Source organism: Mytilus trossulus, chromosome 3, assembly GCF_036588685.1.
Source record: "Mytilus trossulus isolate FHL-02 chromosome 3, PNRI_Mtr1.1.1.hap1, whole genome shotgun sequence".
Classification (NCBI taxonomy): Eukaryota; Metazoa; Mollusca; class Bivalvia; order Mytilida; family Mytilidae; genus Mytilus; species Mytilus trossulus.
In genome coordinates, this window is record NC_086375.1 from 25,694,931 (window position 1) to 25,720,319 (window position 25,389).

Genomic DNA, 25,389 nt, shown 5'->3' on the forward strand with positions numbered 1-25,389 from the left:
TTTGAAAGATAATATCATAAGGAACATGTGTACTAAGTTTCAAGTTGATTGGACTTCAACTTCATCAAAAACTACCTCGACCAAACACTTTTATCTGAAGCGGGACAGACGGACGAACGAACAGACGGACGAACGGATGAACAGACCAGAAAACATAATGCCCCTCTACTATCGTAGGTGGGACATAAAGATTGAAATGAATTTTATGTAAATTATATGGTTTTGAGAAAAAAAAATGTGTTTCTGTTCCACATTATAGGAAAACAAAATTTGCTTTCCTTCTCAAAAGAAAAAAAAAAAAATTCGGACGAAGGTTCTGAAAAAAAAATTATGAACAAAATAAAAATCCCAGCCCCACCCCCCCACCCCAGATAAGAAAATGGTTGTTGCCTTATATATACATCCAATCATTGTACATGTGTTACTGTTCTATGATAACGATTATATTCTTTCCTTAATAGTTGCTATTGTGTTTTGTCTATATATGCGTTTTGTGTTTCTATATACATATGACGTGGCTCTGTACTTATACATCCCATTATTGTGCTTTTATACATTTTTGTAACCAGGTCTCTAATTTTTGCTTATGTGCTCTGTCTATTATGGCATCTTTGTGCTTCTGTGTTCCATATTGTTTTTATCTTTTTTTTACATTGACCGAGATTATAACACAATGATGACTGCTGTTCCCCTATTTTTGACATTTTTACCTATTATGTCTTTGTTTTGTTCACACATCGTTGTCAACATGATGGAATTGGATGCGACTGTCATACAAGTGAGATGATCTGCTAGCTACTTATAAAATCAGGATTAATCGTACCAAGTCAGGAATATGACAGTCATTCGTTTGACGAGTTTGAGCTTGGGAGTTTTTGACATTTGAAAACGGACTTTCCGTTATTGTATTTTAATTTAAGTTCAGTATTTATGTGATTTTTACTTTTTTATTACTTGTTGGTCACGTACAAACAGGCCTCACAAGTCCTGAAAAAAGGTCGTCAGACGTCAGTGCAATCTTGGACTTGTTTGTTCGGTGAGATTTTAATGTGTAAATAGCCAATGCATAAAAAATACCAACAAGGCAAATAAACGATAAGAACCAGTCAAAATTCTCCGCAACATTGTGGAAAAATATAAATAATATATTATCGATCTACTTGTTTATATCTGGATGCTGATCGTGTACTGGACTGTTTAAAGGGAAGCAACTCTGGTACCACAGTTTAAAAGAAGAATCGGAAATTCGGTTTGGTAGCCAGAATCATTCGGGCTCTTTATATAAAACAAGAAACTGTTCAGCGACATCCGATCAATGAAACCAGAAAATCAACAGCCTTTTTAATGCTAATCAATAAACGTTAAACATAAACTAAAAGGCAGCAACCTACGACAACCCCTGAGCAACAGGTTCCCGACTTGATAGATGCCACATGTGGAGCAGGTTCTGCTTACACTTCCGTAGCACCTGAGATCACCCCTATTTATTGGTGGGGCTCGTGTTGCTTATTCTTTTGTTTTCTTTGTTATGTCATGTGAACTATTGTTTGTCTGTTTGTGTTTTTCATTTTTAGACATGGCGTTGTCAGTTTATTTTCGATTTACGAGTTGACTGAGCCTCTGGTATCTTTTGTCACTCTTTTGGAATAGACATACAAAAATGTTGTAGAGATTAACATATTTGTGAGAGCGTCTCTGTCCTTATTCCATATAGGATATTTGTTTAAAAGCACAATAACTGATCAGATCGACAAGAAGCTCACACACAAAAAGAAAAAAACAAAAAACACGATGAAACGTATACACTCTACTAAATGATCGCTCAAAGCTCCAAAACTAAATGTCATTTTTTGGGGGTAGTCAATAAAAACATAAAATAGAAATAAAATAAAAATAAAAATAACATATATAACATTAATAACAACAGTTCATCAACACACTAATCTTTGCTTTTCTTTTGCCCTTTGATACACGACAAGGATCGAAAGAATCCACTGATTCTTGCAGCAAATGTGGTTTTCTTTCCGGCATTTTTGGGGTCCATTTCAATGGCTTTTGCATCTTTTTCGGGATTTTCTTTCTCTTCATTCTTTTCAGTGCTTTCACAGATGATTGTCTCTTTCTCTGTTTTGTTTTTTGTGACATAATTTTGTGTCTCCGAATCAACATCGATAGTTTGATCCTTTTTCTTCATTTCGTCTTCGTCATTATCTGTCTCTCCATTTGTTTTCACTGTTTCTAAATCATTTAGTTTTTCCTGAACAACATCACTATCTTGGAGTTGTTTTTTCTTTTCGTCCCTTACTCTCTCTCTTTCGATCTTCTTCATTTCTGTAAACATAAACATAGATGCAGAAATTCAATGTTTTATATAAAAAGATTTAAACTTAGTGCAATCTGGTTTATTTTTGGCAGTGCTGATCAAAAATATTTGCTTCATACTTCTGTTAGCCTAAGCTTTTTACTTTCTTTTAAATGAAAATATCGAACTATACCAACTAAATTGCAAACTGTAATCAGAGGCGGATTTGAGGGGGAGAGGTCAGCAGGGTACCCGGAACCCCCTTTTTCTAGGAAAAATTTGGTTGGTTATATAGGGAATCCCAGAAGCATTACCGGAGCTGCCCCCCCCCCCCCTTTTATGCAGTCAGTGGCCATGGCGCCCACTAATGAAAATTTCTAACCATGGTATTAGACAAACTTTTCATGAACATGTACATGGAACTCGGATTAAACCAATTAATTTCTTAAAATTAGATAATAGAAATATGAAATATGATAATTGAATAAGAAATTTTTTCATTTCTCTTATTGATTTTTGGTTGAAGTCAGAAAAGACTATAGTATCGTCTACCATGCATGTCTACGGCAACCACCAGATAATAAAGTCTACCATGTCTACGGCAACCAATAAAATTCGTTAAGTCAGGAGAAAACTGAAGGAAGTTTGCAAATTTAAGAAATAGATACCTTTTTCTAACATCCTTTGTGCTTTTTCACCCATCTTTTTCATCTGTTTTCTTTTTTTCTCTTCCTTCTTCCATTTTGACTTGACATCTTTTGAGTATTTTTGAGTACTCTTTTCGATTGCTTTGTATTCTGTTTTCACAATCGTTTCCTCTTCTTTAACTTTCTTCTGTCTTATCTTTTCTTCTTTCTCAAGTCCTTTTTTAATTTTCTTTACGCCCTTTTTCGTTTCTTTGTCATCACTTATTCCACTTAGTACAGAAATCTGGACTGAATCCTATAATAGTTATATAACATCTTAAAAATAAACACAACACGCAAAGGTAACACTGGTGTTAAAATGGTGCAAAAATTCGGCTTACTTACTATTTAAAGATACAATGTATATTTCAAAATATGGTTGAAAACGAAGAGCTTATTTATTAACCAAAAGACAAAAAAGCTGTTTTTAATTTGAAACAATCTGTTGATTTAATCAAGATTTATACACATACATACATAAGATTCAAATGAAACTTTAAAAATAACATGCATGGTTTTCATTAGAACTATCAGAAAACCACTAGCATATGAACACAATTAAATCAATCTTTTGACACAGTAGAACATCTTAAACTTTCACAATTTAGAAAACAATAGATTAGTTACGTCCATTTATTGTCTTTCTGTTTGACTAACGCCAAATCAATGGGGTAGAAGATGCCCTTGCAACTTTCAAGCTACTTTTTGTTTGTATCGGGAAAAAAGAGTATAAGGTCTTGCTGTCAGAAGTGACATTGTCTCATTGGCCTTAATCTCACCCTGTGAATATGAAGAACAGCAACGAAAGTCCTGTTCCACTAAGAATATAATATTGCATTGGTATTATCGTTTACATAAACCTCACACTAATGCCCACTAATTTTCTATTGTACCTTGTTTACATGTCCGACGGCATTCTTCAGTGGGTTCTCTCCAATTCTCTGCTCGTGTATCTTTATTATTTTCAATTCTAGAAAGAACAGAAGAAAACTCCATTACTTGCTTTTCATCGGGCCTTTAAATTTATGAGTCCAATTTAGCATTTATTTACACCAACTGACTTTAAAATTAAAATATAAACTTTCATCTGACAAGTTAGGATACCATATCTCCTTATTTTTTATTCAGAGCTGTTATTCTCAGTGAGGAAAATTGATGATTTTTTATAAAAGATATACTCCAATAAGAAACGTAGCATAGTGATAACTCGCCAAAACTCAAAGAAAAATTACCCCGTAATTTTTCTGTTGATATATCTACACCAATTTCTGGCTTGATTTCTTTCTTATCCTCATGCTTTTCTTTTTTCTCCTCCTCCTTATACTCATCTTTTTCTGTTTTCTTCTCTTCCTTATTTTCTCTTTCTGTTGAAATAAACGAAACAAATATCCAAATGAGGAAAATCAGATATTTTATACATTTTGAATGATAATCAGTTCTAAATTTTTACAACAATGGTGCATGAAACTGTTCTCAATAGATCGTAGCAGAATCAATTAATAGTAACCCGTTTAAATTTTACTCTTTTGTTTGATGACCGTATATAAATTTACTCGCGAATTTGAGCGACACATATTGTATATGACCATTGTTTGCCATTGCATTTTGCATCTCTCTCTCTCTCTTTCTATTGTATAAATAGAAACTTACTAAGTTCCATTTTCCAAACTAGCATCTTTGCCTCAGAGGCCTTTTTGTGTAGTATGTCCTCCAGCGAACATTCAAATTCTGCTGTACTCAAAATGGCCTCACAAAACCCTGACACGGTAAAATGATCCCTTTCCTCTTGTTGGGTAGACATTTCCATTATCAACCTATTAATTGTTGAACCAACTATTAGTTCAAATGTATCATGAAGTTTTTTTGTATCACCGCTCCCCCCACCTTTCCCCCCACCCTTTTCCATTTATTTAAATTTAGAAATTTGCTGAATCATGCAATCAAATATGGTTTCACTGCAAAGAATTTTGCAGTTCTCCATGAAAATATTGATATACATTTAAGAGAATTTTTTTTAGGTATACATGTTTAAATTAATGCATCGCTAATCCAATCATGATGGAAATTAAATTGCATTCATCACAGTATTCGCTTTTGTTGTTCAGTTGGTGTTGTTTTTTGGGGGGGTCTTTTCTGTGTTTCTTCTTAAGTTATTTTGTTTATACAACCCTTGTTCCTGTAGTTAGGCTATTGTTTTAAATACATTTTGATTAATAATCATTTTCATGAAGTCTGACCATATAATGTAGAATGCATTTGACCTGCGAACGACAAACGGTAACAAAATTATACCTTTTTTTTTAAGCAACACTAATTCTTCATCTATTTAAACCTTAGACGTTTTAGCATAATAGATAAGATATTGTGGTGGCTTGATAGGAGCTTATACAGCGATTTTTTAAACGCGGGGTTTTAAATAAATTACTGATTAAAAAGTATATTACTTGAAAAAGTGAAATAACATTACTCACCAGAAATTTCTTTTAATTTTTCTTATCTCCAAAAAGCTGAATAGACTTTGAAAACTTATTCCGCTACAGTGTATTGCCGATACTTCGACAATAACGTTGGCATTGGGGATATTTATGACGTCGAAGTATGGTAGCAGCGCATAGTTTTCTCAGGTTCACTGCTAACTACCCTTTTTGTGTTATAACGCCAAATAAATTGCAACATGTTTGTCAGTTTTAATTGTTCCCGTATGTTGTAAATTTATTGAAAATAGAATTGAGAATGGAAGGTGTCAAAGAGACAACAACCCGACCACAGAGTTTTTCCTAAAGTGTTCCAAGTGTTTATCAATAAGTTGTTCACAGTGCTGTGTTTATCAATAAGTTGTTCACTGTGTTTGTCCAAAAAATGTTCCAATTGTGTGTCCATGGTAACAATGCAACCAGGAGTTTTCTCGTATTTATTGTTATCTCCCTTTTCTTTGTGAAGACGGCTAATAAGTTGTAATGTGTTCGTCGATAAGTTGTAATGAGTTCGTCAATAAGTTGTCACAGACTTTTGTTAATTTCTTTGGTTTGTCTATAAGTTCATCTGTGTTCGTTAATTTATTATGTGTTGATAAGTTGATACCAGTGTTTGGTCATTTATTGGGCGTAAATAACTTATTTCTGGTATAACTATAATTTATCATTTGAATATTAATAAGTTGTTGCCAGTGTTTGTTAATAAGTCAAAACTAAAATTTGTCAAAAAAGTTCAAAGTGTTTGTGATTTAGTTGTTTCCAGCTTTTAAATGAATCCCCCACCTATCATAGTTTCTTCGAAAGACCAAATTAGCTATTGTTGATAAAAATCACTTTTCGAAAGCAATAACTGCTATAATTAAGGGACCAGTAGACTATTTCACCGTGTCATTTAGCTGATTAGTAGGTTATACTTTGCAGAATATTTCTGCTGTTTCAAGTTTTTCTTTGTCAATTACAGTCATGGACCATGTTCTTGACATAAAAAAATTATGAATGCTGTATAGACGCCGCAAAATACTGATATTTTATTACACAACAAGTGTGGACACAGATCAATGTGGATAATAATCGTTTGGTTTGATTCCTGATACTTTAGTACTTTTATGCTGAATTTTGCACGATCTGAATTGCTACAAGTAGCAATATTTAACAGATATTACCAGCTTTATGGGTCCCTTTTTTAACAGAATTTCCAGGGTTTTTTTTCTAATAAATTAAATAGTTTACTACGTACTTGAGAGATTCACATTAAGCCATTGTGGTATTCACCACCCTTAGTGCAACTGTATTTTCTTTGGTGTGAATGTCTTTCTCATCGGGTTTATGTTTAACTGTTTTCATTGGTCATAGCCATTATAGATTTCATAAATTCGATGTTAGCACCAAATACTCGAAATTAGATGAGGATGCTTGCAGTTAGATAACTCTCCAAAAGAGACAAAACTACTGGCATAGTGGCGTAACAGTACAACCATAAGAACAAACTATAAAAATCAGCTAAAATAGGATTAACTTTATTAAAGCATTAACTCTTCAGATGAATACAAATGGAAATACTTATTTCAAGAAGCACAGTTGACTTTGCTGTTTCAAATAAGAAGCTTTTTGTATGCATTTTACACTGTGATTTCGTGGCTGGATTTGTAAAAACATGTTTTCAAACACCACAATTAGACATTGTCCAGCAAGCGTCTTATTTTACCGTTTTAATGTTGATGTATATCTGTGTTTTGTCCATGTTGTTCATTGAATTGACAAAACATGTGGTAGAGATCTCAAAAACATGTTTATATTAATCTCGCCGCATTTTTGCGCATGTCCCAAGTCAGGAGCCCATGCCTTTGTAAGTCTTGAATGATTTTGGATTTTAGTTTCTTGTGTATATTTCGGAGTATGCGGTCAATTATCACTGAACTAGTATATTTTTTTTATTACGGGGCCAGCTGAAGCACGCCTCCGGGTGTTGGAGTTTCTCGTTGCATTAAAGATCCATTATGGCCTTCGGCTGTTGTCAGCTCTTTGGTCGGGTTGTTATATCTTTAACACGTTCCTCATTTCCAAATGCTTGATAGATATAGGAAGATGAGGTATGAGTGCTTATGAGACAACTTTCCATCCAATTTACCATTTACAAAAGTAAACCCTTATAAGTCAAAGTATGTCCTTCAACCCGGAGCAATGGCTAAAACCGAACAGCAAGGTATAAAAGGCCTCAAAAATTACTAGTGTAAAACCATTCAAACGGGAAAACCAATGGTCTAATAAAAACGAGAAACGATAAACACTTATGAACCACATAAACAGACGACAACTACTGTACATCAGATTCCTGATTTAGGACAGGTGCAACAATTGCAGCGGGATTAAACGTTTTAATGGAACCAAACCTTCTCTCTACTGAAGTATAACATCACAACATAACAGGTAAATGAAAATAATTTTATTGTTAAGTATACTTCTTCTGTGTGTATAATCTACCTTTTAGGAATACCAAGAAATTTATTGTAGATCAATTAAACTAATCTAAAACTTGATACATATAGGGTGAATATCAACAATACAACTATTCAATTGATGATCGATAAAACTACGTAATCTTCATTTACCGTGAGGTGCCTGGACAGTATTTCAGGAGAAATGAAATAATGTTGGTGTTCATAGTACGAAGAATTGAAGACTTATAGTAATCCCATACAATCAAAGCTGCTATATAGATAAGATCAATGTTAACATAAAATTGAAAAAAAAAAGCAAACAGTACCAACAGGTCATCGGTGCTGACTACTAGTATGTGAAGGGAACATCATGTTACAGTCGATTGCATTGAGTGTGTAGGCAAAGGTAATATATTTGGTTAGCTTGGGTGTTAGCTGAACCGTGAAGTTATTAAAGTTCAAGTATACTACCCTCATTTCAAAATAGCCTAGTCCAACAAACAGATATATTGGTTATCTGTCGGACTATTCTACTCTAAAAGTGGATGGTTTACCTAACTTCAAAATGACTTCATGCTTCAGCTAGCAGGCAAGCTAACCAAAGATATTACCTTTGTAAACACACTCAATGCAATCGGCAGTAAGTTTTGCAGAACCTTTGTAAGTATATTAATATTTAAAAAAGTGTTTTGACATGTGTGTGTGTGTGGTTGTGTGTGTGTTTTGGTGTGTTGGTGTGTGTGTGTATGTGTGTGTTTATTTAGTAGTTATTCAAAACTTAACTTGGATACGAAAGATTTCAAAACATGTTTAATCAGGATAATCCACTTTTCACTGAATTAACTTACAGTACAGTTTGAAAAATCGTATGGCTTAGAAAATTTTAAAAAAATTAAAAAAAAATCCCTTGTCCAGACTGATGCCTTACTAATAGAACTGAAAGCGGTACATTGACCTATAATGGTGTACTCTTATAACGTGTGTCTTGGATGGAGAGTTGTCTAATTGGCACTCCATACCACTTCTTCCTATATCTAGTTGTTTTTAAAAGCTAGTTTGTTGCCAAATTACTACCTACTACTAGTAATAACCAATTGCTTTTGCCTTCTCATTTAGAAAATACGCTTATTTTGGCCACGAGCATCACTGAAGAGACATGTATTGTCGAAATGCGCATCTGGTGCAACAAAATTGGTACCGTTGATTTTATTAAGTACAGTAATGAGATAACTTGTTAATCAACACAGCTTAACTTGGAAACAAAATGCTAGAATAAAGCTTAATTAATGTCTATTGATAAAACAGATCCTTCAAGACTTTTTATTAAGAACATGGAATGTAAAAAATTAGAATAAATAACAAAAAATCATCAACACACATCTTTGCTTTTTTTCTGCCCTTTGATACACGATAAAGATCGAAAGAATCCACTGATTCTGGCAGTAAATGAGGTTTTCTTTTCGGTATTTTTGGTATTCATTTCAACGTCTTTTGCATCTTTTTCATTCTTTTCAATATTATTACAGCTGATTATCTGTTCTTCGATTCTCTCTGTCTTTTTCTCAGTTTCGTTTTTCGTGACATCATTTTGTGTTTGCCCATTAACATCGATAGTTTTATCTTTTTTCTCCATTTCGTCTTCACCATTCCCTGTCTCTTCATTTGGTTTCACTGTTTTTATATCATATTGTTTTTCCTGTACATTATCAATAGCTTTGACTTGTTCTTTCTTTTCGTCCTTTACTCTTTGTTTCTCGATCTTCTTCATTTCTGGAAACATAAACGTAAACGTTGGATTTAATAACAAAAAGTATTTTTTATTAAGTTTTAAACTTAGATGCATAATGGAGTTTGTGTGTTAGTTTGTTTGTTTGTTTGTTTTGGGTTTTGTTGGGGTGGTTTTTTTTTTTGGGGGGGGGGGGGGGGGGGAGGGAATGTCCTCATCCGAAATTTGTCAAAAATTTGTAAAATTTTATGTATACATTTTGTCTCTCTTTTCACTAAACTACCAAGTTATTCCTAACAAACTGCAAATAAGTCAAATTGTTCATAAATTGTATGTGTCTAATCGTGATTTTGAGTTCAAACTATATTTTTGGAAGGTCCTCAATGTGCTTCTGTAGTAGAACTCTGAATAATATCTTAGAAAGAGTTATTGCCAGTATTACAGTGGAAATTCTAACAAGCCAAGAGATTGTACAGTTATTAGTTAAGTTTTATTAGGGTGAAAAGGAAAATTGCCAGATATATGATTTATACATGCATAGTGTTGACTTTATAACATCCCAGTGTGTGAGTTCTGCAACATGTGCAGCAGGATCTACTAACCCTTCCGCAGCACCTGAGATCACCCCCAGTTATTGTTAATGTTCGTGTTATTGAGTCTTTAGTTTTCTATGTTGTGTCTTGAGTACTATTTTTTGTTTGTTTGTCTGTCCCATTTTTAGCCATGGCATAGTACTATTTTTTGTTTGTTTGTCTGTCCCATTTTTAGCCTTGGCATTGTCAGTTTTTGTTTGTTTGTCTGTCCCATTTTTAGCCATGGCATTGTCAGTTTTTGTTTGTTTGTCTGTCCCATTTTTAGCCATGGCATTGTCAGTTTTTGTTTGTTTGTCTGTCCCATTTTTAGCCATGGCATAGTACTATTTTTTGTTTGTTTGTCTGTCCCATTTTTAGCCTTGGCATTGTCAGTTTTTGTTTGTTTGTCTGTCCCATTTTTAGCCATGGCATTGTCAGTTTTTGTTTGTTTGTCTGTCCCATTTTTAGCCTTGGCATTGTCAGTTTTTGTTTGTTTGTCTGTCCCATTTTTAGCCATGGCATTGTCAGTTTTTGTTTGTTTGTCTGTCCCATTTTTAGCCATGGCATTGTCAGTTTTTGTTTGTTTGTCTGTCCCATTTTTAGCCATGGCATTGTCAGTTTTTATTTGTCTGTCCCATTTTTAGCCATGGCATTGTCAGTTTTTATTTGTCTGTCCCATTTTTAGCCATGGCATTGTCAGTTTTTGTTTGTTTGTCTGTCCCATTTTTAGCCATGGCATTGTCAGTTTTTATTTGATCGATGCGTTTGACTGTCTCTGTCTCTGGAATCTCCGCCCCTCATTTTTAAGTGCTTCATACTAGATAGTTAAACATGTGTGAAATATGATGATGGAATTCAAATTTTATATATTTCTCTCATTGAGTTTTTCCCTTCATAGACACGTGTTGAAGTAAAAAAGAAGACTATTCGTCGTGTCACCGGCGTGCACCCGAACTTGTTTAATTAGGAAAAATCTGAAGTAAGTTGAAATGACAATTAAATAAATACCCTTTTCCAACATCTTTTGTGCTTTTTCTCCCATCTTTGCCATCTTTTTTCTTCTCTTTTCTTCCTTCTTCCTAAATAAATTGACATACTTGTCGTATTTCTTCATATTCTTTTCAATAGCTTTACATTGTGCGTTTACGTACTTTTTCTCTTCCTTAGACTTTTTCAACTGTAATTTTTCTTCTTTTATAATTTCTCTTCTCTTCCTTTTTTCGTCATTTTTTGTTTCTTTGTCATTCGCTGATCCATTTTGACCAGAATTCTGGACTGGATCCTACAAACATATAACATTTAACATGTAATACCTTCGTGGGTGGTGTTGTCACTCATATCTCTCTCTCTAGAAATTACGACTAATCTCTCTCTCTCTCTCTACACTCTACAAATTACGAATTATCTCTCTCTCTACACTCTACACTCTACAAATTACGACTAATCTCTCTCTCTCTCTACACTCTACAAATTACGAATTATCTCTCTCTCTCTACAAATTACGACTCATCTCTCTCTCTCTACAAATTACGACTAATCTCTCTATATTGTTGTTTGTTTCATTGTTAAAACCTTTAACTTACTGTATGCTTATTCAGAACAGCAATTCAGACACTATTGCAGTAATAGCTTAACTTGTGATTGATACCTGTATCCTGGGAACAGTATATCTATTAATATATATGTTCCTGCTGTATCATAATTTACAATTGCACGTTTACTAATTTCCTCTTATTTATCTATTTTACCTTAATGGTCTGGTCGATGTCATTCTTTGGTGGATTCTGTGCGTTCCTATATTTGTTTATCATTTTGATTGCAAATTCTAGAAATAAAAAAAAGAGTTAATATTTTAATAACTAACGTTTCCTGGGCCAAAATATTTAGTGGTAACATTCTGTTTTATCGTGTTATTCTGTTGGACTATTTTTCCATGTTGACCTATTATAAATGGTTTACTTTTATTCACTATGACTTGGATGGAGAGTTGTCTCATTTGCGCTTTTACCACATCTCCTTATATCTATACACAGGAATAGATTGAGTGTTCTCAAACACGTTATAGCCCGACACATTCTTTAAGTAGCTAAAGGACGTCCAGTCACATGCTGTGCTTATTAGATTATTATCTGATATTATGGTAGTCTCATATTATATTATAGACAAATTATCGTATATGATATATCTGTCTACTAACTAAGGCTACCGGAAAGAACATTCAACAAGGCGATATGATCGGTGCAAGGCTATACATAGATGGAATGGCGGACCAGTTTAATTCATTCGCAATCATACCACGTCACCTTATTAATCAGATATGTCATTAGCAGTGAAGAAATTTGATATTTTCGTAACAGATTCAGAACTAGTAAACGGTTATAGTAATAATTCAACAAAATTATGAAAGAAACATTTCAATTACCCATTCTTTGCTCTCTTGTCATATCCTCAATATTTTCTGGTAACTCCTCTTCTTCGTTTTCACTTTCTGTTGGCACATCCTCATCCTTGTCTGGTCTCTTCTCATCATTGTTTATACTTTCTGCTAAAATAATTAAATAAATATTCATATTATAGGAAAATCTTTTTCCATGTTGACCTATTGTAAATGGCTTACTTTTATACATTGTGACTTGGGTGGAGAGTTGTCTCATTTGCGCTCTTACCACATCTTCTTATATCTATACTGGAATAGATTGAGTGTTCTCAAACACGTTATAGCCCGACACAATCTTTATGTGACTGAAGGCCGTCCAGTCACATGTTGTGCTTACATCAACTTCATTAGCAATCATACCACGTCTCCTTATTTAATCAGATATGTCATTAGCAGTGAAAAAATTTGATAAATATTCGTAACAGATTTAGAACTAGCAAACGGTTATAGTAATAATTCAACAAAATTATGAGAGAATCATTTCAATTACCCATTCTTTCCTCTCTTGTCATATCCTCAATATTTTCTGGTAACTCCTCTTCTTCGTTTTCACTTTCTTTTGGAACATCCCCATCCTTGTCTGGTAACTCCTCTTCTTCGTTTTCACTTTCTTTTGGAACATCCCCATCCTTGTCTGGTAACTCCTCTTCTTCATTTTCACTTTCTTTTGGAACATCCTCATCCTTGTCTGGTCTCTCCTCTTCTTCGTTTTCACTTTCTTTTGGAACATCCCCATCCTTGTCTGGTAACTCCTCTTCTTCATTTTCACATTCTTTTGGAACATCCTCATCCTTGTCTGGTAACTCCTCTTCTTCGTTTTCACTTTCTTTTGGAACATCCCCATCCTTGTCTGGTAACTCCTCTTCTTCGTTTTCACTTTCTTTTGGAACATCCTCATCCTTGTCTGGTAACTCCTCTTCTTCATTTTCACTTTCTTTTGGAACATCCTCATCCTTGTCTGGTCTCTCCTCGTCATTGTTTATACTTTCTGTAAAAAATAATTAAATAAATATTCATATTTTAGGAAAATCAGCCAGTTTACACATTTTAAATACTGGTTATCAAATATTAAATTTCAAACGGAAAGATTGAGATGGTACATTAAAATTATTCTTTATAAACTGTAAAAACAGCATAATTGGTCAAACAGTTTATATTTAGCGCCCTTGTTTGATGGCTGTAAGCTTAAGTTATTCACGAATTTTAGCGAGACATATTGTATATGATGATTGGCCGTAAATGTCTCCCGCAACTCAATCTTGAATCGAAAGAGTAAAACTATCAAACGTAATCAAACGAAATAGTACAGAAAACATCTTACAAAACTGTGAACAGATATATAAATATGGACCTTATAATACAGTGACAGAATCGGAACTGACAATTTGTTGGACAATACTTGATCTTTTTATCCAACTGTAAGCCTGATTTTAATCGGATCAGAGAAAAACACCTCTCTCTTTCATTAATTATTATTATTACTGACTTACTTAATATCATTTTCCAAACTGGACCCTTCGCTTCTGCGGCCTTTTTGTCGGGTATGTCTTCAAGCGAACATTCAAATTCAGCCGTACTCGAACGTGCCTCACAGAATCCAGACAATGCAAAACGCTTATTTTCCTCTTCACTAGTGGACATTCTTAACCTATAAATTGTTGAATAACTATAATGTTTAAAATTTATTACGAAATCCTTTTACCCGACACTCCCCCTTTTTTCTCTTTTTTTATGTTTATGTTCTTCTCGGTTTTGGCTACTAGTACTGTTATATGTTATATTTCCAAAATGTTTGTCTTAAGTAAGTCCTATGACATATGACATCAGGGCATTATTTACTGTTTCTATTAACATTTCTGATAAAAAAAAATACTATCGCATTAAAAAACGTTAAAAATTGAATAAGAATGCAAAGTCATATGTTATAGGACTAGTCTAAAGTAAGTATGTTTTTTTTCTGGAATCGATTTGTGGATTTAACGTTTTTAGGAGGTCCCGCTCATAATAAAGAATGAATTCAACAGAAATGTCCACTGAACCTGAAATGTTTATGCCATCAGCAATAAAAAATATAATGTCGTGATTCGATTTGAGATCATACTGCTATTTCTTAAATGCAGATTTTGAGTTCAAAGGGGGTTTCCAATAAACAAATTGATAAAAAAAAACACGTGAATTGAAAAAAGTGAAATAACATTACTCACCAGACTTGTCTTTCTAATTGTCTAATGTCTAAAATGCTGAACAAAGTTGATTGTATGTCTTATAAAATTTTATCCTGCTACAACGTATTGGCGATATATCGACAATAACGTCGGCATTGGATACATTTATGACGAAGTATTGTAACAGCGCAGCTGCGGGATAGTTTTGTCCGATTCTCTGTTATCTTCTTTTTCTGTGTGGTGACGACCAATGAGTTGTTATCCGTGTTTTTTGTTAGTTTATTGTTTTAGTTGGTATCTGTGTTTATTGAATTATTTTGTTAATTAATCAGTTGTAACCCAGGTTTGTTAGTTTTTTTTGTTAGTTAGAAAGCTGTTACTCGTTTTTGTTGATTCACTGTGTTAGTTAATAAGTTGTTATCCGTGTTTTCTAATTCATTGTGTTATTTAATGAGTTCAGTGTTACCAGTTTTTGATACTAGTGTGTTAGTTAATGATCGTTAATAAGTTATCACAAGAATATATATCAATATAGAATTATACAGTGAATACGAAGGCCATAGAACAATGTACAAGGAATGTGACCGCCATCTACAAAACTATACAGGGAAAGTGGAAGCCATAAACGGAATAACTGAAACATGGAATTAGACAGTGATCTTAACAGACAATACCAACACCAGACAACAGAAATACAAGGCATAACAGCGCCAACAACACAACAACAATCGACAGAAATATATAGAAGACACTACGACAAACATCACCCGACAGTACTATTAGACATTTCAACAAACCAGCAATATTACGAGGCAGTACAGCATGGCGGATTCAGGGGGAGGTTTCCAGGGGTTTTAAATCACCCCTTTTTTTTGGACGATCAATGGACAAAGCATTTGAATGGGGACATATGCCTGGAATCCTCTTTTTATCTTGGAACCACCCTTTTGGAAGATGACTGGGTCCGCTTTTGCGCACGGTCTTCAACACGAAGCCTAGGCTCACATCAAACAGCAAGCTATGACCATAAAAGGCCCCAAAAAATTAGCTTGAACGTTCCATTGGTATCATTCGCCTTATTTAGTATAATCGCCTCTGTGGTCTCGATCATTGTAGCATGATCGGCTCGAGTGCAGGAGGTTGTGAAACAGATCCGCGATCGAGCCAAACCAAAAGATGTTTTGCTTTTAAACTAAGCATGCGGCATTTAGGAGTAAGGAAAAATAATCGTCGCATTGGAATAAGAACTAGTTCGGTCATGAAGATTTCGGACTGTTGCCTTGTAGATTATGTGAAAATTATTAGATGTATAATTTCCATTGAGAAATACCTTTAAAAAGCAGCAGTCGAAGATCAACAAGCCACAGGTCAATATAAAATTCGACTCTGTGTGTCGGTCTTGTACAAATGAGGGTACATAATGCTATTTTTGTCATGATATGTATTTTAAATTGCCATTGAACGTTAAATACCAATCCATCATCATTATATAGGTTCAGCTCCGCGTCATCATCTTAGTAAAGCAGCTATGTGAAATGTATTTAATATAGTAGATATATTCCACCTTTAAAAAAATATTTGCCTTTCGATCAGACAGACCACTTTGCATGTAGCCTTCTTTCAGTCAAAATAATTATTGTTTTGTTCTGTGTGAAATATTTGCCACTGGATGTCACATAAAGCAAACAACAATCAATCATGGCTTGTGGTCTTCGCGATAACTTGAACAGTTCTTTGGTAGCCTCAGTGTTTTATATATTGATTTTATTGGTACTTTCGATCGAACAGTTCAGTACTGAATGTTTACAATAGTATACGTATTTTCGTGTTGAGAGTAAATTTGCTGTGATCAAATTCAAGAAAAATTTCTTATTTTACCATCCATAAGTATGTTATATACACACTGTGACTATATTAATATACGATTCCCAGATACAAATGACCTTGAATTGAAAAATCAGTGCTAAAAACGACTGAAAAAAATCCGAATTCTGAATTCACGCGCGGCGCCTATGCATGAAACTACTGTTGCACTGTTCATGTATTTTTGGTCTTAGATTTTACTCATCTGAGTATATTTTTTTTAGCAACATGTAGTTTCATTCAATTAAGGTATCTTTCGTCCCTCTTCTTAACTGCGGAACCGTAGCTCTTACAGTGGTGGATCCAGAAATTTTCGTAAGTGGGGGCCCACTAACTGACCTAAGAGGGGGCCCGCTCCGGTCACGCTCCAGTGATTCCCTATATAAGCAGCACACATTTTTTTAGAGAGCCGTGGTGTAGTGGTTAGTGCATCAGACTACTAACACAAAGGTTCCTGGTTCGATTCCCGTTCGGGATGAAAATTTCAGGAACTCAATTTTCGGCTCTCCCTTGACACCATTTGCGAGTATGGTCTTGAGGAAACGATGATAGTCCGTCGGAAGGGGACGATAAATGGCTGACCCGTGTTAAGAGAGAGCCATATCTCTTGCACGTTAAAGACACCCTTGTAGATTTCGAAAAGAGTAGGCTAATGCCGCTACAAGGCAGCACTCGCACCCGCAAAGTGGAAAGGGATTAATATAAGTTGTAAAACTTGTTTCCCAATCCACTATAAATAAATATGTTTAAACTAAAACTAAACTAAACTAAAACTAAACTAAACACAAATTTTTCCCAAAAAGGGGGGGGGGGGGGGGGCCGGGCCCCCTGCCCCCCCCCCCCCCCTAAATCCGCCTCTGGCTCTTAGGTCCTTGTGTTATTTTTTGACTATTTGCGGACCATATTTTTTCATTTATTCATTCAAAAGTTAATTAAACTTGAAGAAACGAAAACAAGAAAGTTGGGATATTTAAAAATTGCAAACATCGAATTGCTCTCAGTATGTATGTATGTATGTTCTGTGTCTTCCTCCTTTATTAGGAGCACCACCATGGGTTATGGTGTAAAAAGGAAGACATTTAACACACTGTATCGCGATCGGTACAGATTTAATGTGAGCATTTGCCTATCCAGTCTCCCAGCCTGGCCGTGACGGGTCTTACTACCCGAAAGTTAACCTTCCCCAAAACAACAAGTACAATGTAATACAGCATACGAACACACCCACTCACCTGACTCACTCATCCTCAAAAATATATAAAAAAAATGCATAATATAAAAAAAAACATTATATACAAAATAAAAGATAATGTCACCCCGGATGCCGCACAAATGCCTAGACAACGAACGGGAAACCGGAGAGGACATACTTGGAATCCAAACCGATACCGCTAAATACCCAGCTGTATTCCTGGTCAGAGGAAAGCCGAAAATCCTATGACAAAGGATATCGGAAATAAACTTCCGATCCATTAGGGGAACAGCTAAAACCGCCGCAGACATCAAATAGATCGGTCTGATAGTTTCCCACATGGAAACTACTAATGGGTCCCATCTGACAACATGTCTCAAACAAACCTGAAAATATCTGCAGAAATCTTTCTCAACAAAAAAAGATAATCCAAATCTTAAAATATACGATGTACGGATAATAATATTTATCCGTGAAATCAATTTGACCAAACAATTTCAATGATGTTGAAGGATTGTCGTGCGTTGTGTCAATAATTCAGTAGTGTGGGAACAGGATGAACCACGTCGATCCTACTCCGGAAAACACTCTAAAATTAATATCTCCTCAATTGTAAACATGGAAGAAAAATTGGCCCAATACAGAGCAGCAAAGCAAAAACAGTATTACAAGACTCAAACTTTGTCCGAGAGGCTTTTTAGATTTTGCAGCTGGATTCAACTTCCATATGTAATTATAAATATATGTTAATTAACCACCCTTTACTATTCTTTTCGCGATGACGTGGCGTGCAACAATTTAAAGTGAAACTGAAAGTAGACTACATTATTCTTTATTGCAACTTTCGCTTATTAATTTATACAGGTTCATTATCTTCTTATTCAGGACAAAGCTTATGGATGATCTACCTTTTCATGCATTGATTTCTCTTTCACCCTCCAATTTTGGAAAGCAGTTAAAAGACATAGGTTTATATCACACTTTATCAAAAATATTCATGTTTATTACAAGTTTTAAAGCTGACAGCACCTTGATGTACAGTGGAGTCCCTGGTGTCAACGCAGCCTCTGATATAATGCATTACCTGATTTCTTCAAAACTGCAATGTAACAAATATAGATTTGTTCTTGCAAGGATTTGTGTAGTATACAAATCCTTGGTTCTTGTAATTCAGATGATCTGGTTATAGTTTTAAATTTAAGGGACAGAAAAGATTACAATTGTTTATAAATTCAAGAGTAAATTTATAACTGCAATCAACTGATTTATCATAACTAGCCAATTTCAATTAAAAAATTACATCATCAGATAAAATTTGTTTTGTTACAAATACATGTAAGTCAAATTTACATCAGATTGAAATAAATTTTGCAATGCATCCTTGAAAGTCTGCTCAGTTCAAATTCAACTATATTTTATAGTACGAATTCTAGTCAAATCGGCACCAGGTTAAATCGGCACTTGGTCAAATCGGCACCCAGTATAGTCAAATCGGCACCTAGTCAAATTGGCACCTGGTTAAATCGGCACTTGATGTAGTCAATTCGGCACCCATGTTAAATTTGTTTAATATATGATGTGTACAAAATATAACTTTGTACAATTTATAATTTGTACAGGGTTTTGGTACAAGTTATAAGTTTTTTGACACACATTTTCTTACACCAGGTGATACAAGTTTATCTTTAAAAATGTTCTAGTTCAATCTTTAAATTCAAATTTATATACTTTAACCTAACATTTCGTGCTATTACCCTTGTCCTCACAATGGAAATGAGGATACCTGAATAGTTTACATTCGAATTTTAATTTCTCCTGATACCACATATATCCATAAAAAGTCTTTTTGTGGTCTAATCATGTTTGTGTATTAATTCTCGCTATTAGATTATGTCATATAGTTGTGAAAATATGACAGAAATATGCGAAACAAAAGCTGGTGTTACATTGTGTTTTCAATATGTACTTGATTAAAGTTATTTATTAATTGAAAAGAAAATTTTTAATTTATCAAAACCATGAAAACATCAGTCACATAATGTTGAGAAAACTTTAAATGATCAACTTTTGTATTTTTACAGCTTGATGCTTTTTAACAAAATAAATCATGATCGAATTTATACGTTTTTAGAAATATCTATATATATTTGGGACTATTATGCTAGTATACTTAAATTACTAACTAAGCATAATAGTCCCAGTCCCATATATTATATCAAATTTTATTGGATGCCGAATTGACTTTGAATAGGTGCCGATTTGACTAGATGCCGATTTAACCTGGTGCCGATATGACTTTTTCTATGGGTGTCGATTTGACCAGGTGCCGATTTGACTTGTACCCTTATAGTACAACTTTCCTTTAATATTCAAATTCAGCTATTTTTAGAAGGCATTAATGAAATCATTTTACTTTTTAATAAAATCATGAAAATTTTCAACTGTTGGTCTTATATTGCAGTTCAAAAAAGAGGACAAAACAACAACAGTTGCCACTAATGATTATCCAAACCAATACGTTCTGCAACCGAAACCCAAATCAATAATCCAGAAGCTCTTGGACCACATTCCAAGATACATACAGCTATCAGTGCTATTATCAGTGTGGTTAGGACTTTGGTATTATTTCATACAGTTACAATTTGGTGCCGTTTATTTTGCCATATCTGTACTGTTCATAATGTACTTCAGTATGAGGACTGAGAGAGATCCGAATCATTTAAGTGCTTATTCTGTGTTTAATAAAAATTGTGAGAGAATTGATGGAACATTTACTGCAGAACAACTAGAAAAAGAACTGAGATTTGGACCAGGATCTGTTCATTGATATTAATGTACATGATGTAATGAAGATAATTTTGTGATTATTCAATAACTTATTTGTCTCACAAACAAAAGCAGTTTTACTGTGTCTGTGTTAATCAATATATTGAAATGTGATCTTAAAACATTCATGGCATTGGAATGATCTATTTTCCTAGTTTTAATATTGATTCTTGTCTTACAGCATGAACCATGGATCCTTTGTACATGTTGTAAATCAATTTTAATTTAAATTAATCCAAAAACTTTTGAAAAATTTAAAAGGATGTGAAAAAAGTAATGCTTACATCATCATGTATATAAAGCTGAAAAGGCTTGATCCAAGTGACTTTTGTTTAATTCTACTAGAACAATTTTGTCTGTAACTCCTCTTAAACAATCAGTTTTAAAAAACTAAGACACTATAGATCTTTGGTAACTGTGTGAGTTGAATGGAAAGTGCTGTGAACATTGAATTGTGATACCCAGTTATTTTGTTTATTTCTGTATTGGTAATTTATTTTTAAGGTATGATGAAACACATAAAACACATCGGTCAACCTCCAAGCCCTTACTTTAAAAGTTAAAATCAATCTAAAAAAAGCGAGTATTCTGTAAAGTTGGGAGAGAAAACAATCTTTGACTATCTGTAAACAAGGTAAATGCTGTATTTAATCATATTTAACATGTTTTAAGTTTTTTCAGTAAAACTAATAGCAAGAGTAATTCCTGCTTAAGTTGACTCCTTTTACGATGTCAAATAACTTGACTATTGACCATGAAAGTGTTGGATTAATGACTTACTATGGTGATTAAGACATCAACTTTCATAATTTATAGCCATAAGAAAAAGTATATTTTTTTATGTCCCTCATATTTTTGGTGTTAGTTTGCCATCTGTATTGCAATACAACTGTTTAATCCATTTTATTTTATTTTTATTAGAACTAACTTTGTACTGTCCCATGATCCTGTGTATTTATTATTTTACTTTTTTTTGAGAATGTTTTATATATTGAGGTTTACTGATACCACTATAACACATACTGGGGATTCATTATTATTTGTTGCATATCAATTTTTGTGGATTTCATGGGTACGGTGGAACCAATTTGTTAAATTTTCTATTGGAATATGTGCAGAATTTTGCAAAACCACGAAATTTAATATCCCAAGAAATTGCAAGCTTTTCCTAAACCACTATAATTTGTATTCACAAAAATAAACTAGCCCACAATAGTTATGGTAGTCTCAGTTGCAAAAGTACTGACAGGATGAGATATCTGATGTATATATTCATTGTTTGTCTCGATATGCTGAGTTGAGATTTTGAAATCTTAACACTAAATAAAAAATGACTTATTTGCATAAATGTACACTGAATCTCTCAATACAAATTAACCTTTATACTAGATCTGAATCAAATCAAATAAATAATTAAACTTTTATTGTTACCCTGGTTTACAGATGTGTGTATGGAAATAATGATCTGTTTATTTAAAAATAAACATTTATCATCAGACATCCCTGTAACTTGTGGAGTGGATAATGGTTGAGTTAAGTTTTGCTTAACCTTATCATTTTATTACAAAAAGTTTATTTGAGGTCATATATTACAATATGTACAACTATCTGAGATGGTGGTGGCTCATTTGGTTGAATGACACTTATTTTGTGCAGCTCAGAATGTTGATCATTTTGAAATTATCACTACCCAAGTAAATTTATCTTTCAATATTTTTATCTAGAATCAGTAAATGTCTATTCCATCCATGTAGTCTTATTTCGGATTTGCTTGACCCATTTTCAGATCCTGGTAAATGATATATATATTTTTTGCACTTGTTAGGGTTATGCATCAAATATTTACCACTGGACATTAAGCCATCAATTTGTTAATCATTTACCCTAACCTCAATTTCTTTATCATTATTTTCATTTTTGGTGGAAAGGGAGAGCACTATTACATATTTTTTTTATATCAAAATCATAGTTACATTGTAGATGCAAACAGTTATTTCCCATGAAATATATCATTGTTTTTATGCTTATTTTGTTAAAAAAACCCACCAAAAAACAACAAATGGAATGTCATGTATTTTTTGTTTAATTGTGCAATTGTGCAGATAGGACTAAATGTAAAATATTTATATACATTGTTGTATTTATAAATTGTGTATTTTTGTTTTAATACCAATTTTGTCATTTGGTTGAGCAATTCTTTTTATTGTTGGATTTATTATTATCAAAATAAAATAATATATCAATTGTTAACTAATGTTCCTTTTTGGCCTGAAAATGCTTGTTTCTATACAAGAAAATGCATAAATGAACATGTTGCAGTTCGAAATAATGGTTTAATTTTCCTACACGTAAATTTGATTCAGCTTGGAAGTTTAGTCCAGTTTACTGCAGTGTGTGCATGTACATGCCATGCTGATAAAATGTATTTGAAAAAAGATGAACACTTGCTTTAAAAATATCAAAATGGTATGTCTAGGATGAGTTATTCGTTTATCAATGGGTTTTTTTAAGACTACCTCATGTGCTGATTTTTTTTTCATTCAAGCTTTTTTTAAACTATCCTTTCCATGATCCATTGGTTAATTCCTATTCCTACTCTTACTGTAACTTCTTTGTCTGTTCTGTAAAGAGCCTTTCTATTCTATTCCAAATGTTAGAACGGAGCTGGTTGATACGAAAAGGATATTCACACTTTAAGGGAAGACGAACCAACAATACCATGACAAAAAAAAACACACCTAAAGACGACCATAAGTCTACAAAACACAACATAAGAAAATTTAACACTGAGCAACAAAAACAAAACCAAAAACCAGGGGCAATCTTAGGTGCATCAAGTGGTGAGAAGATCCTGCTCCACAAGTGTTGAGAAGATCCTGCTCCACAAGTGTTGAGAAGATCCTGCTCCACAAGTGTTGAGAAGATCCTGCTCCACAAGTGGTGAGAAGATCCTGCTCCACAAGTGTTGAGAAGATCCTGCTCCACAAGTGTTGAGAAGATCCTGCTCCACAAGTGGTGAGAAGATCCTGCTCCACAAGTGTTGAGAAGATCCTGCTCCACAAGTGGTGAGAAGATCCTGCTCCACAAGTGGTATTCATTGCATTACTTATGTACCGTACACAGTCTATTCTATGCCCAATGTTAGAATGGAGCTGGTTGATACAAAAGGGATATTCACAATATTAGTTAAAGACAACCCAACAATACCATGGCAAAACAAAAAAAACACCTAAAGATGACCATTAGAATAAGTCTAATAAGGGGATTGTTTTCACAAAAATTAAATTTTTCCTCAAGTCACAAAACTTGGTATCAATGAAAATTAAATGAATCCAATGACTAAGACTCTTGCAAAAACTCTTAAAATACAAAGAATGGCTTTTGGGTAATGTAGCAATACACAGTTATAAGTTTAGTTTCGCATTATGGCCCCTGTGAATTTTTTAAATATGAAAGTTTTTGTACAATAAAATTGATTTTTAGATAATTGAAGAATAATATAGCCTTCTTAGTGGGTTTATATGAACATTTAGATTGATTTTAACATGTTTTATAGGCCATTTCTATGATTGACAGTCCGTATTTTCCTATCCGTACCGTTCATAGGTCCATAAATTATTGTAGTGTTTATCTACAAAGATTTTGCGCTCGATCTTTTCAATTCAATTTTATGGAAAAACGAGCAGGAAAGCATATGATTTTTTTTGGACCACTTGATAGATATAAACCTATGGATTCAGGAAAGGTATCACTGTAATTCATTGAAATTTTCCTTTATACCAAATTTTGGAGACTTTTGTGACATGTTCACCCCCCCCCCCCCCCCCCCCCCCTTTTTGCTATATTTTGTATCTAAGAAATGCAGCTTGTTGCCATGGTTACACCCAAAAGGGATTATATTTCACCCTTATGACCATTAGAAATCAAATCTATGGAAGATTTTCTTTCTAAAAGTATAAACATGCATAACACACATATAAAGCCTTCTTTGTTAGACAGGAGGGGAAAGAGGGTGTTTAAAAATTATGAGTGTCAATTTTAAGTTTTTTTCCTAACTGTGTATTACTACCTAAACTGTTGATAGTTGCCAATATTGCAAACATATCTTATTTAAACTTCAACAACACCAGTTGTGATCATTGAAGTAATGTAGGTCATATTATAATGTAATTGATTTACTCAAGTCTTGATTTTCTCACTTTTCATCTTGGCAACTTTGCTAAATTTGATGCCAAGGTCCTGCTTTCAATTGCCTTACTTGTCAGGTATTAAGACACCAAATATTTCCCACACTTCTGGAGGGATTCTCCTGAGATTGTGTTAACTGGACGTTGTTTGTTTATGGGTTACATATTTTTTTTTTCGTTCATTTTTTGTACATTAATAAGGCTGTTAGTTTTCTTGTTTGAATGGTTTAACATTGTCATTTTTGGGCCTTTTATTGCTGACTATGAGGTATGGGCTTTGCTCATTGTTGAAGGCTGTACAGTGACCTATAGTTGTTAATGTCTGGGTCACTTTGGTCTCTTGAGGACAGTTGTCTCATTGTCAATCATACCACATCTTCTTTTAAATATTATAATGTGATATGAATATAAACCCTGCTTTGTAACAGTCTGCATATATACGTGTAACGCTGTCTGGACATATTATTCTGACTCTGAGTTGACAAGTTTTTGCTCTTACTCATAAATGCTGCATGCTTAGC

At 33.7% G+C, this 25,389-nt stretch overlaps 3 protein-coding genes across 7 annotated transcripts; 1 reads left to right on the forward strand and 2 right to left on the reverse strand.

Annotated features, from left to right (window-relative positions):
* Positions 1–1,935: 1,935 nt before the first annotated feature.
* On the reverse strand, positions 1,936–4,797 carry LOC134709312 (uncharacterized). Of its 4 annotated transcripts, none has more exons than XM_063569476.1 (4): positions 4,639–4,797; positions 4,221–4,352; positions 2,971–3,244; positions 1,936–2,331 (listed from the first exon to the last, which is right to left on the reverse strand). In XM_063569476.1, the coding sequence occupies exons 3-4, from the start codon at positions 3,011–3,013 to the stop codon at positions 1,940–1,942; spliced, it is 435 nt and encodes a 144-aa protein (XP_063425546.1). In that variant the 5' UTR covers positions 3,014–3,244; positions 4,221–4,352; positions 4,639–4,797; the 3' UTR covers positions 1,936–1,939. The 4 variants fall into 3 exon arrangements, with proteins under 4 accessions (XP_063425546.1, XP_063425549.1, XP_063425548.1 ...); XM_063569478.1 differs by lacking the exons at positions 4,221–4,352; positions 4,639–4,797 and adding an exon at positions 3,882–4,209; XM_063569477.1 differs by lacking the exons at positions 4,221–4,352; positions 4,639–4,797 and having other exon boundaries at positions 2,971–4,209.
* Positions 4,798–9,173: 4,376 nt separating this feature from the next.
* On the reverse strand, positions 9,174–14,278 carry LOC134709313 (glutamic acid-rich protein-like). 2 transcript variants are annotated; one of them, XM_063569480.1, is made up of 6 exons: positions 14,126–14,278; positions 13,126–13,623; positions 12,621–12,743; positions 11,947–12,023; positions 11,207–11,480; positions 9,174–9,670 (listed from the first exon to the last, which is right to left on the reverse strand). In XM_063569480.1, the coding sequence occupies exons 1-6, from the start codon at positions 14,274–14,276 to the stop codon at positions 9,270–9,272; spliced, it is 1,524 nt and encodes a 507-aa protein (XP_063425550.1). In that variant the 5' UTR covers positions 14,277–14,278; the 3' UTR covers positions 9,174–9,269. The 2 variants fall into 2 exon arrangements, with proteins under 2 accessions (XP_063425550.1, XP_063425551.1); XM_063569481.1 differs by lacking the exon at positions 12,621–12,743.
* A 4,164-nt stretch (positions 14,279–18,442) lies between these two features.
* Positions 18,443–22,883, forward strand: LOC134710950 (SAYSvFN domain-containing protein 1-like). The gene is made up of 2 exons (XM_063571373.1): positions 18,443–18,584; positions 20,317–22,883. The coding sequence occupies exons 1-2, from the start codon at positions 18,474–18,476 to the stop codon at positions 20,680–20,682; spliced, it is 477 nt and encodes a 158-aa protein (XP_063427443.1). The 5' UTR covers positions 18,443–18,473; the 3' UTR covers positions 20,683–22,883.
* The last annotated feature ends 2,506 nt before the right edge of the window (positions 22,884–25,389 follow it).

Excerpts from the sequence above, each read along its gene's own strand:
- LOC134709312 (XM_063569476.1), bottom strand. The coding sequence starts at position 3,013 with ATGAAAAAGATGGGTGAAAAAGCACAAAGGATGTTAGAAAAAG. Across the intron at positions 2,332-2,970 it reads ACAAAGGATGTTAGAAAAAG|AAATGAAGAAGATCGAAAGA; the intron begins GTATCTATTTCT and ends TTATGTTTACAG.
- LOC134709313 (XM_063569480.1), bottom strand. The coding sequence starts at position 14,276 with ATGTCCACTAGTGAAGAGGAAAATAAGCGTTTTGCATTGTCTGGATTC. Across the intron at positions 13,624-14,125 it reads AGTTTGGAAAATGATATTAA|AAAGTATAAACAATGACGAG; the intron begins GTAAGTCAGTAA and ends TATTTTTTACAG. Across the intron at positions 12,024-12,620 it reads GACAAGAGAGCAAAGAATGG|AATTTGCAATCAAAATGATA; the intron begins GTAATTGAAATG and ends TTTTATTTCTAG.
- LOC134710950 (XM_063571373.1), top strand. The coding sequence starts at position 18,474 with ATGGAAGAAAAATTGGCCCAATACAGAGCAGCAAAGCAAAAACAGTAT. Across the intron at positions 18,585-20,316 it reads GCTGGATTCAACTTCCATAT|TTCAAAAAAGAGGACAAAAC; the intron begins GTAATTATAAAT and ends CTTATATTGCAG.